Source organism: Chinchilla lanigera, unplaced genomic scaffold (assembly GCF_000276665.1).
Source record: "Chinchilla lanigera isolate Chin_1 unplaced genomic scaffold, ChiLan1.0 scaffold00014, whole genome shotgun sequence".
Classification (NCBI taxonomy): Eukaryota; Metazoa; Chordata; class Mammalia; order Rodentia; family Chinchillidae; genus Chinchilla; species Chinchilla lanigera.
The window spans coordinates 8,248,876-8,261,594 of NW_004955415.1; the positions used below are offsets into that span (position 1 = coordinate 8,248,876).

The 12,719-nt window shown below is 42.0% G+C and overlaps 1 protein-coding gene across 1 annotated transcript in view; it reads left to right on the top strand.

The window, feature by feature from the left end:
- The first annotated feature begins 10,831 nt into the window (after positions 1-10,831).
- Prelid2 (PRELI domain containing 2) overlaps positions 10,832-12,719 on the top strand; it is an 82,473-nt gene continuing 80,585 nt past the window's right edge. Inside the window, exon 1 of the mRNA XM_005380687.2 lies at positions 10,832-11,007. Within this exon, the coding sequence (XP_005380744.1) occupies positions 10,933-11,007 (75 nt within the window). The 5' untranslated portion in view covers positions 10,832-10,932. The remainder of the gene's footprint in view (positions 11,008-12,719) is intronic.

Genomic DNA, 12,719 nt, shown 5'->3' on the forward strand with positions numbered 1-12,719 from the left:
TGCAGTTCAGGCTGGGCGTGAGCTCACTTTGTAGCCCAGGCTGGTCTTGAACTGGCAATGATCCTCCAGCCTCAGCCTCCCGAGTGCTGGGATAACAGGCGTGCACCACCACACCCAGTGCTCACAGTTCTCAAACACACCAGGAACGTGTCTGTCTCAGAATCTTTGAACTTGAAATTTCCTCCCACCAGAATAATCATTTCCCAATACAGGCATGACTTGTTCTCTTTCTTCTTTCAACTTTTCTACTTAAGTATTACTTTTTGTCTTATTTTTTTCTTTTCTAAAATTTTAATACTCTCCCCACTACCCTGTCACCAATCATTATCCTTCTTCCTGCTGGCTTTATTTTTTTTCTCCTCAGCACCAATACTTACTTATCATATTAGATATTTGTATATTTATTTTACTAGTGATTGGAATTTGATAGACTTTTTAGGATCTCTGTGTCATGTGGATGGTTTGATGACCTGATGGCTCCTTGCATTGAAGTATTTCCTCTCTGCTGAACTGAAACTCTTGAATTTCCTTTGAGTCTAAGATCAGTTGCTTCATTGAGTAGAAGTTGGGTTCAGTGATGCCACAGGTATGGCACATCCTTGTTAAAATTGTTTTGAGGTTCTACTTTTCTCTTGCTGTCAATTTTTATTTAGTGTTTTGATTCTGGGAACTATATCCTTGTTGCCTGCCCTGCCTGAGAATCTCGCCAATGTCCAAAACTTCAGGTTGCTGGAAGGAAGTTTAGAAATAATCTTGGGAGCTGGATGTGGTGGCACATGCCTGTAATCCCAGCACTTGGGAGGCTGAGGCAGGAGGATTGTTGTGAGTTCAAGGTCAGCCTGAGCTACAAAGTGAGCTCCAGCCCAGCCTGAACTGCATAGTGAGACCCTGTCTTAAAAAACAAAAACAAAAACAAATAAAGATAATCTTGGTCCTCTCAGTCTTTTTGTTCATGGAGAGACTAAGGTGCAGCAGGATCAGGAAGAATATGATTCCAGACCACTCCCTGTATTAAATACATTTATAACTTTATTATATGTGTACTGTGCACCAGCTATCATGTTATGTACTATATAGAGAAGAATGACTAATACACACTGTTTCCCAGTCTTGAGACCCATGCAGTACAGTGGAGAATTTATATAAAGAGGCAGTTAGTTATAAGATTGGATAAAGAAGTTCAGTGATAGCTGGGTTGAGGGTGCACACCTGTGATCACAGTTACTCTAAAGGCTGAAGCAAAAAGATTCCAAGTTTGAGGCCAGCTTGGGCACCTCAATGATACTCGCTCTCAAACTAAAAATAAAACTCAATAAGAAAGGCAGGAAAGTAGCTCAGAGATCCCTGGATCCAGTTCCCAGTACTGTACAAAGACACACACACACATACACATAAGATAAGAGAGATAGTCAGGTTGGTCAGAAGAAGGAGTTGAATCTCCACAAAAGTGAGAAAAGTGGAAAGGAGAGGGAAAGAGCAAGGATTCTCTGTCTGTTTATATCTTATAAGTATGAATCATTCATTCATTCAACTAAAATGTATTGGATGTTCACTATGCTCAAATCATTGTGCCTCACTTTGAAGCTATAAAAGATACTTGAGATCTTACAAAAGTTCTTTGGTAAGATATTTGATATTTTAAGGAGCAAGTAAGATCAGAAGCTTTTAATGTTGGCCATCAAATTTCCAAACTCAGGTCCCTGACCAGTTAAATCACACAACTACAAAACAAATGAAATTGGTTTCATAGCTCCTGTCCTCTCTCTCAGGGGAGCAAGTAAGATTACGGTTGTATGAATGGGCTGTGATTGTAAGTCAGGAAATGCAAACCTTGTGTCATCAAGCCTCGCAAGCATTTTTACCTTTAGAGTTCCCTGTTGTCCTGGCAACAGGCAGGTGGCATTTGTTCCTAAACAAGTTACTCACTCAGTCAGTCTGAAATGGTGCCCATAAGTACTGGTCCTTTAACCTTTGGAGATGCAGCCTGCACCTTTCTTTGGACCCTTAGAAACTGGTGAGCAGCTGCTCAGTGACAGTCTGAAAAGGGTGCTAAGAGTAGAGTGGGGGAGCAGGGCCTTGGGCCTGGTTTCCAGCTACTGTTTGATAAGTGAGGCAGACATAAGGTATTACATGGGTGAAGGAAAATTTCACCTTTCTCCTTGGAAGATTCATCAAAATAAACTGATAACTGAAAGGTTAAAAAGAAAAGAGACCACTTCTGGGAAGATGGTAGTGTGGTAAACAGCAATAAATCAACCAGTCCAAGATTTGGAGTCTAGATACTGGAATACAGCAACTTTAGAAAGAAAATCAGAAAGGAGGTAGATTCTGGGATCCAGCAAGGATCTGAAGGAAAAATTGGAACCCACAGAGAAAGTGAAGAAGAGACAGACAGGAGGGGGCAAACTGCACTTTCTCCCTGGCACCCAGCTAGTGGTGTGAGAGAGGAGGCTCGAATCTATAGAGACACATTGAAAGCCGGTGACTCCAGAGGCCTCTACAGAGAAACAAACCAGTGGATCAGAGCAGTAAATGCTGGGTGCTACAAGAGCTAATGAGTGACTCTAGTCCAAGCGACAGCTGTGTCCCCTGGAGAGGGTGCTTGGCCAGGTACCATTTTAGGGAGGGGTCAGCTGATCCCCAGACTTGAGCAGCCATGGGTTAGCTTCTACTCAGGACTGCCAGTATTGAAATTCTAAAGGGACTGGATGAGGGGTACTGGGGGAAATATTCAGGGTCGTGGAGCCAACATCAGGCTGCCAAGAGACATCCAGAGTGTTGTAGCCTGAACAATTTAGGCCTGAATGCCATAACCAGAGGCCAGGATCAGCCTGAACTTTTGTGGAGTTGAAAGCACTAGAACTGGCGCTCTGTCCCAATCCTACTGCAGGCTTGCTGGGATCCTCCAGCATTGATCTGCCACCTTTGTCAACCAGTTATAGCAGAGATGCACTCTGAATTGGACACTACCACAAACTGTAGCTGCTGGAAGATAACCACAGGCTTAAAATAAGAGCAAAATCTCATTTTTGTTCTTTTACTTTTTTGATTTTTTTTTTTCATGAGTATGAGCATTGTTTTTAGTTTTGTTATTTTATTTGTTCTTGTTTTTGTTTTCTCCTTTTTTCTTTCTGTCTTGTATTCTTTACCAGTTTCCTGTAGCTTGAGTTGGACAAATCTTCCTTTGTCTTTTTAACCTCTTTCTCTTCTTTTATTTCTCTATTTTTTCCTCTTATCCCTTTTACATTTTCTCCCCTGAGAGTTAAATTGTTGTATTCAAGGGATATTTACTATACATACTTTCCTGATTTGTGTTAGACTTTGCTATATAAATATAAATCTTGTACTTAACAATTTAAGGTAGAAATTAACAGTTGTCACAGTTTGTATTTTATAGACTGGGCTTGATGCTATTATTATTACTGATTGTACTACTTGAGCCAAGGTGACATAGTTGTAATCAATTGTTCTTCCTTGTATGCCAATATTGAGACTGTGTGGAGGTCACAAACAGTAGCATAGTCTAGTAGCAAAGAGCTAGGGGCTAGGGCAAACAGGCAGCAACCTCTCATCCTTAATAAATTGAAGAGACAGTGTATTGGCTCACTCAAAAGCCAAAAGCCACTACATCTAGAAGACATCACTGAAAAGTAGCCATTTTCTAAAAAGATCTTGATAAAAGTAACAAAGCTACCTACCATATCAATGCAGAAAAAAAATTTAAAAAATAGAAAATGTCCATCAACTGAGGAATGGATAAAAAAGAAGTGGTATTTTTATACAATGGAGTATTACTCAGCTATAAAGATAAACTCAAGGCTTTTATAAGTAAATGGATGCAACTAGAGACCATACTCATATGTGAAATAAATCAGACTCACATGTGTAAACATCATATTGTTTTCTTAGTGTAAGAAACTGAATGAGTAAATAAGATCCAAAAGGTACAATAGATATTGTGAAAGGGGAAGAAACTGCTCTAAAGGAAAGAACAACTGGGACGGGGGAAAGGAGAAAAGAAAGAAGGGAAAAAATATATATATATATTTATATTTATATATATATTTACACACATACATATACAATAGTTAAGATAATTGTAGTACTAATTTCTATTAGTTTATTAAAAGGGACAGTTAGAGCTTATATTGTTTGATCAATTTTACATGTTTATATCTGGTAATCTGAGCAACTACTTTCAAGATAACAATATGCAATATAACAGCCATTGTTAATTTCCTATCATCTTGTTTTGAAATTCTGTATTTTTTTTATTCTCTTTAAAATAAAAAAAAAGAATGTGAAAACACGAAAGTAAGATGCAGCCTCAGATCTCCAGCTTGCCCAAGGCAAATCCAGGCAGCATTGCAGTGGAAGAAATCAAGTCACCCAGTGAATTTTCTGAAATAGTAGCATCAGAAGAAACAAAGCAGATGAGCAAGTTTCTAGAAAAAAAATCAGAAAAATTACACAGATAACTAAAGGGATGATGACCATAATGAAGGATATGGTTAGTGAATCTAGAGTAGATGCAGATAAAAAAATAGAGGAGCTTAGTAAAGTGGTGTAAACCATGAATGCTCAAAATAAGAAAGAGCTAGATTCCATAAACAGATTCAAATAGATACCCAGGAGATTAAAAATTCTATTCAAAGTATATGCAGCAGAATCAACCAATGTGAAGATAGCATATTATGGTATGATAGTGTAGATAGCATATCATATGAAGATACATGGGTTTTCAGTTAGTGATAATCAGATGAAAGACTTTTTAAAAATAGCAAGGAACCACAACAAATCAATCCAACAGTTGCAATGATACAAAGAATAACATGAGATTAATTGGAATCAATGAAAAATATCGGAAGATAGCATGAAGGACAAAAAACTGGTTTACAGAAGTAAGAGCAAAAACTTCTAAGTATGGAAAAAGAATTTGACATCTGTAAGTGAGACATATAGAACTCCAATTAGCCACAATTAGAAAAAAAATCAAGGCATTTGATAGTCAAGATTCCAGAAATTCAACACAAGGACAGAATATTAAAAGCTATTAGAGTCTTCTATTTCTATGCTGAAAGAAACTGTCAATGAGTCTTTGGTTGACCAGTATTGCATGTCTATATCTGTTTTCATGAGAAGCCACTTTGAGGATATCAATATGTAATACAACCACCATTGTTAATTCCCTACCACTTTGTTTGTAACTCTGTATTGTCTGTATTGTGCTTGTGATATGTTGTAAAATGTTGTATGTCTGTTAATGTTTCCCTCCTTTTATCTTTAAAATAAAAAAAAAAATAAAAGCTACTAGAGAAAAGAAACAAATCACCTATACAGAAAAATCCATCAGGAAATCACAGCAGATTTCTCAACACAAATCATTAAATCAAGGAGAGCTTGGAATGAAGTATTTTAAGCCCTAAAAGAAAACAACTCCAACCCAGGTTGCTGTATCCTATAAAATTATCTTTCAAAATTTATAAAGAAATAAAAAATCCTTAATTTTGGGTATCAGGTATTTTGTACCAGCAATGAGAGAAAAGTAACCAAGGTAAGAACCAGGGACAAAAACCACATGATCATCTCAGTAGATGCAGAAAAAGCATTTGACAAAGTCTTACATTCATTCATGATTAAAAAAACCCTACAGAAAATTGGAATAGAAGGTCTTTATCTCAATCTGATAAAAACTCTGGATTACAAACCAAGAACCAACATTATACTCAATGGTTAAAAACTGAAACTTTTCACTCTAAAACCAGGAACAAGACAAGGATGTCCCCTATCACTATTCCTGTTCAAAATAGTTCCAGAAACATTAGCCAGAGCAATTAGACAAGAGAAAGAAATAAATGGAATAAGGACAGGAAAGGAAGAAATTATCATTATTTGCAGATGATCTGATACTCTACGTGGAAGACCTCTAAAAAATTCCACCAAAAGACCACTAGATTTAATAATCAAATTTAACAGTGTAGCAGGATATAAAATCAATATCTAAAAATCAGTAGCATTCCTGTACACAAATAACAAACTCACTGAGAGAGAAAGTAGAGAAACAACACCTTTCACAATAGCACCAAGAAAAATGAGATACAAAATTTTGTAAAGAGTGAGGTGAAAAAGGATTGATGGGAAGGGAGAAGAGTGAAAATATGTACATATACTATGTACAGGTACGTATTTCCTATAATGAATGTGATCACTAGGTGTCAATAAAATTAATTTAAAAAGTACTGCATTAAATAACCCTTAGTTATTGTGGGCTGATCAGGCCTGCAATGTCTCAAGTGAGTGGACAGGGAAGGCTTAAATAAATGAGACAATTGAAATGATTTTAAGGCTCCAGGAGGGTCTCACTCTCTTACAGCTTTGATATTCTCTGAGTTTAGACAACGACTTCTCTGGGCAGCCTGTATTTATTTAGTTTACAAACAAAGGAAGGGGATACTTAAGAAAAAACTTGGGAATATGGGCAGGACTTTTCCAAGTAATACATTACGTTAATTTAGGAGAACTTTGTTATCTCCAGGAAGGCCTTCCCAGCAGGAGTGAGATGCCTGCAGCTACAGTCTCCTTAGTTAACTGGGGATGCCGGGCATGGTGGCTCATGCCTGTAATCCCAGCACTCGGGAGGCTGAGGCAGGAGGATTGCTGCAAGTTTGAGACCAGTCTGGGCTACAAAGTGAGCTCAAGGCCAGCCTGAACTGCATAGCGAGACCCTGTCTCAAAAAGACAAAAAAAAAAAAAAAAAAAAGTTAATTGGGGTTGGAGCCAGGTGTCCTCAGCTGTGAATTTATCTTGTTCTTTGAGTGGTCACAGCTTCACAGGAATACAGGCCTCAGCGGTGACCAGGGACTCACAGAGGTTTACTTACTATGAGTCCACTGCCTATCTTCAGACAAGGTGCCTAAACTTCAGACAACTCACAAGTAAACATGGAAAGCCAATTGGTTAATATTCAGTCCTGCTCAGAGCCATTTTGCAGTGGTCTCCAATGAAAAAGAAAAGGGTCACACGAATTTATTAGCTTGCAAAAGGGAAAAATCACAGCATTGCGATTACCTACCATCCACTATGCTTCAGGAGCATATATCACTTTCTCCTAGGGGAGGAAGAGAATGGGTAATGTCAGGTACTTTTAGGGAACATTAATGATTTTGAGGGGAATTCAATGAGCTTAGAGAAACATACATTGGGCTGGGTCAAAGTCCACTAGGCCTACAGAACAGACAATGGATTATAAATGATTCTTTTTGGCATAGTGCATGAAATTGATACAGGAAAATTAAAAATTCCCAACCTGAATGATATCTGGGATGAGTTTGTGTTCTCTAAAACCGAAGAATGAATTTTAGGAACAATGGAGGTTAAGAGCAGAATATACTTATTAAGGGAAAGAAAAGAAAGCTTCTGTCCAAGAGGGGGACAGAAAGGGGGCCTGAGTGAGTTACCCCAAGACTTTGTCTTTCCTGGGTACTTTTATAGAGCAAAACCATGAGGTGAGGTGGGTCCAAGGTAGGGGAAAAATAGACAAAACTGTGGTCAGCCAATAAGAATTGTTCAGGTAAAATTGATTAAATTGGGATCAAATGGGGAAGTGAGTCATGTAGCAAGATGGCATGAATACAGAACAGGGGCTTTACCGGTAAGGGGTTGGGTCAAGGACTCTTCGAGGTGATTGCTACCTATTTAGAATATCAATCCCTGATGTCCATCCCTAGGGAGGTTTGTGGGTGCATTTGTTTAGTCTTTGGTCTTGAGATCTGGCCCGAAGCAAGTACCACTTCTCCATTTTAGGGTATCTTGTCTTCTATATTGGCTCCTTCGAGGGCCTGGCCCTGTCTGATTGCCTATACTATGTCTAACTCAGCTGCCTATAACAAAATGGCACATCGGTGTGCCGCAGAAATTTATTCAGTGGTGTTGACATACCGCAGTCTTTTTTTCTGTTATCTGAGCTTGGTTAATAAAAGCTCAGGGCAGGGACTGGGGGTAATTGTGTCTTCTCTGACGTTTCTGTGTCTTCTCCAAACTTTACATGGATGAGTAAACGGTACAGAAAACATCAGATGTTGATGCTGAGCCTGCTTGTTCCCTTTTCCACTGTTTTGGAGCAGGGGCGGAGTTGGGTGGAGCATCAGCACCGAGGATTGAACCCAGGGCCTTACATGTGCTAGGCAAGAGCTCTACCACTAAGCTAGATCCCCAACCCTTTTTACATTTATTTTGAGATATGGTTTCTTAAATTGTCCAGGCTGACCTGGAACTTGAGATCTTCCTGCTTAAACCTCCCGAGTAGTGGGAATTACAGGCACACACCATGGTGCCTAGAAGTGAGTGTGCTTCTATGAATTTTTAATTTCTTTTACATTCTTCAGTATTCCAAAAAATGACTTGGGAGGTATTGTTCTCTGATCCTGAACAATACCATAAATTCTTTTTTTGGTCTTTTTGAGACAGGGTCTTGCTATGTAGTTCAGGCTGGCCTTGAGCTCACTTTATAGCCCAAGCTGGTCTCGAACTCGCAACGATCCTCCTGCCTCAGCCTCCCAGGTGCTGGGATTACAGGCATGAGCCACCACACCTGGCTATACACCGTAAATTCTTACAAGCAAATCCTTTACTTTTGTGGTCCTGTGTAGGTTCCCGAGGAGACTGTCTGGTTTTCCTGTAAGGAAGGGTTGGTGATATAATGGAGTTCCTTTGTACATACATTCAACACATGTAGGAGTTTGACACCGGATTTTCTACTCCAGTCATCCTGCAATATTTCAAGGAAATGCTGCTTGTATCTTTAGTAAAGTGAGGATTAAAAATTAACTATTGGATTTAGCAATTTGGTCATTGTGACCTTGACTAAGTAGTTCAGTGGTGAGGTGGAGACCAAAACTGATTGGAATGGGTTCAAGAGATTATAGGTCACACTTCTGAGGAGCAGAAATGGAGCAGATGGAAGGGAGATTTTATATATATATATGAAAGCAATCACAATGTTCTTATATGCTGGTTGGAATGATCCAGAAGAAGCAAACCCTGATGATACAGGAAAGAGGGGGATATTGTTAGAGAGAGATCCTTGAACAAGAAGGATGGAAGCTTTTAGTGATGTGATTGAAGTGGTTGTGGAACATAACTATTACTAAAAATTAAATTATATAAATGTATAATTAATAAACTATATTTTAAAAGGTAGTAAATGTCAAAGCTCATGCCATCGTGATTGCATTGCTACGTTTCCACACCAGCATTCTTAAGGGTTTTTTTGTGTCTGTGGTATGTGGGTGGTGGAAATACTATATAATGTAGTCCTGAGCTTCTGTTCCCAGCTTTAAACATGGTAGGAGCATTTGCACCATAATAATTAGCAACCCTTAGACATTTGTTTTGAGTGGTTGTTCAAAGGAGGGGTGTTTGTTAAACATTTGTCAGCTCACCTGTGGATTGCGCAGGCAAGTGGAGAGAGCGTCCCTAGTGAGATGCTTGCTCACTCAGGCGACCAGGCGGGAAGGCAGGGCATCTGAGCTGTAGTTTTTTGTTTGTTTGTTTGTTCTTTCTTTCTTTTTTTTTTGGTCTTTTTGAGACAGTGTCTCACTATGCAGTTCCGGCTGACCTTGAGCTCACACTGTAGCCCAGGCTGGTCTCGAATTTGCAAGGATCCTCCTGCCTCAGCCTCCGGAGTGCTGAGATTACAGGCATGTGCCACCACGCCCGGTTTAATGTTCTCTATTTACTAAATGAAACAGGAAGCAAGGCTGAGAAAGGAGGTGCTGGAGTTCCACAGTGAGAACAGAGTGGGGAGAATAGGTAGATAGGAGAAATTCAGTATTTTAGTAGAGCAGTGGCCTGGCACCATTAAAAGGCCCCTTGAGGTTAGTGGCTATGAATTTAAGAAGTGGCCTGTCACGATGGGTGTGTATTTTCCTGCCGTCTTTTTCGGTTGCTTGGGTGACCACTAGAGAGGACACTTATCCAAGGCAGGAGGTTTGTCAGACCTCTCTGACTGCATGCCAAGGGCAAATGAAGATGTCAGCACCTCGGAGAACGTCTGTGTTCAAGCTAGCTAAAACCATGTCCCTTGCCCTGTGAGTTAACCCATCCTCTTTACTTCCCGGGTCATTCCCTGGTGCCAAACCACCTGATGTGTTTGTTCTGGGTCGCGGCAGGGATCGAGTTGAAGTCACTGCCGAATCCGTAGTGCCTACGACAGCGCTTGACAAATATGTGGAGTAACTTACTGGAAAAAAAAAAAAAAAAAAAAAGGATCAACTTGCTCATTTGCTAACATCTTTAGTTGAAGTAAAGAATACTTAAAATTCTTTTTGTATCCTTTTGCTCCTTGGTCCCTGATATTTAATTTTTAGTGAGAAAAGAAAACTTCCCTGCAGAGTTAGAAAGCCAGGTTCTTTAATTCCTAGACACTGCTGGGAGTTCTGTGCAATTTTCGTTGTACCAAAGGCCCAAACCCCAAGCCCCAGGCAGCCGTCTCAGTCCGGTGAGCAGTGCAGTTGCTGGCTTTGCTCACAGCAGACTAAGCAACCCCGCGTAGGGTCATATTACCATCCTAAAGTTTAAGGGGCCGTAGACATTTTAAAATTTAGCGCTATCAGCACCAGCGCAGGCTCACTTCGCGATTCGAGGCAGCGCGGGCGGAAAGGCTCCACCCCGAGGGCCGGCGCTGCAGGGCGTGATGACCGCGGGCGCGGGCGCGGAACCCCGCGGGCGCGGCCGGGAGGGACCGGAGCGGGATTGCCACCGCCGCCGGGGCGGAGCTCTGGGGCGGGCGGGCGCCACCTCCTGTTTGTCTCTTCTAGGGGACAATAAAGTTTCCAAAGTTTGAAAAAGGAGCGGAAAAGGCCAAGCCCCCTAGGCGGCCGGGAGCAGACCCGCGGAGCCGGCTGGAGAGCGTGCATCGCGGTGGGAGCGAGGATGGGCGTCTCGGTGGACGTGCACCAGGTGTACAAGTACCCCTTCGAGCAGGTGGTCGCCAGCTTCCTCCGAAAGGTACCCCCGGCCTGTCCCGCTCGGACCCCTCGGCTCTGGCTGCGTGGAGGTCCCGGCTTCCTGCAAGGAAGCTGCCCTCGGGGATGGCTGGCGCTGTGCCGTCGGGAGGCAGCGCCCGCGGGTGGATCCGTGCGGCTCCTCAGTGACGGCTGGGAAGCTCGCGGGGGTCGTTCAGCCGTCCCCCTCGACTGATTCGCACAGCGCCCGCCTGATACTGACACTTCCTCTGTTACTGAACAGCTGGGGGACGTAGGGCAGGTTCTTCATCCTCCAGGCGCCGTGCAGTTGTAGTCTGTAAAATGGGGAAGTAATGGCAGTAAAACCGGCTCATAGGGTTGTAGGATCCAGATGAGATGCTGAATATAAAGTGCTTATCACAGCGACTGATGGTTGGTAAAGAGCTTGAAAATGTTTTTCTTTCTGCTACTGTGATTGAGCTTATCTATAATATCAGCGGTCCTCTTTCAGCCCAAGGTTTGCTCCTCGCGCTGCGGCTGGTCCTCACAGGATCAAGCAAGATCTTTTTTTTTTTTCTGGGTACCGGGAATCGAACTCACAACCTTGCGCTTGCCAGGCAGGCGCTGTGCCGCTGAGCTAAATCCCCAGCCCTTAAGCGAGATCCTTTGAAAACTTGACTGTACCCAGACCTGGGAGGGGGTCCTCTGAGTCTAGTCGGATTCCGTGTTTAGTTTTGGGTGATGCTGGTCCAGTCTTCTCTCTAGGACTTTGTATATATAAAATGAAGATGTTGTGCTAGATCTTTTAAATTCCCTTTCAGCTCTCACATTGTATGTATGTGTGTGGTTGGGTGGGTGGGGGGTACTGGGCATTGAACCCAAGACCTTTGCACATCCTCAGCGCTCCCCCCACTTTTGTCTTTTTGAGACAGGGTCTCACTATGCCGTTTAGACTGGCCTTGAGCTGACTTTGTAGCCTAGGATGGCCTAGAACTTACAACGATCCTCCTGCCTCAGCTTCCCAAGTGCTGAGATTACAGGCGTGAGCCACCACGCCCGGCTCCTCAGCCCTTGTTAATAGTAATAATTATCTTTATTTTGAGTCAGGATCTTGGTAAATTACTGTGCTGGAACTTGCTTTTCTCCTTCCTGCCTCAGCCTTGCAAAGTACTGGGATTGCAGGCAGGTGGCATGACAGCCTGCGCAGCTTTTGTGTTCTTGAGCAAAAGCAAAAGCTGAAACATGTCTGGGGCAGCAGCTACTGGACAATAAGATAGTGAAACCCAGAAGCCAAACGAAGGGAGGTGCAGGAAAGATGAAGTTTCTTCCTCTTTCTTTCCTTTTCTTTCTCCTCTTCTCCTCTTCTTCTTCCTCCTCCTCCTCCTCGTTCTTCTTTTTTATTAAGTTTGGCCTCCATTGCAGCTGGTGACATAGACGGAGGCCCGGGTTATGGAGGAATGGGTGGGATGCTATTAACACGCTGTTGCCACGGAGGTCTTGTCTTTTCTTTTTTTGAGGTACTGTCTGTTGGTTGTTACTGTTCATTGACCCATGTGTCTAGAATGGTGAGTGAATGAATGAATTACGGAAAGAATGAGTTATGGATTATCAAAAGAATAGGCAGTGGGGGGCTGGGGGTTTAGCTCAGCGGCAAAAGCGCCTGCCTGGCAAGCGCAAGGTCGTGAGTTCGATTCCCGGTACCGGAGAAAAACAAAAAAAAAAAAAAAAAAAAAAAAATTAAGAAATCAACCAATA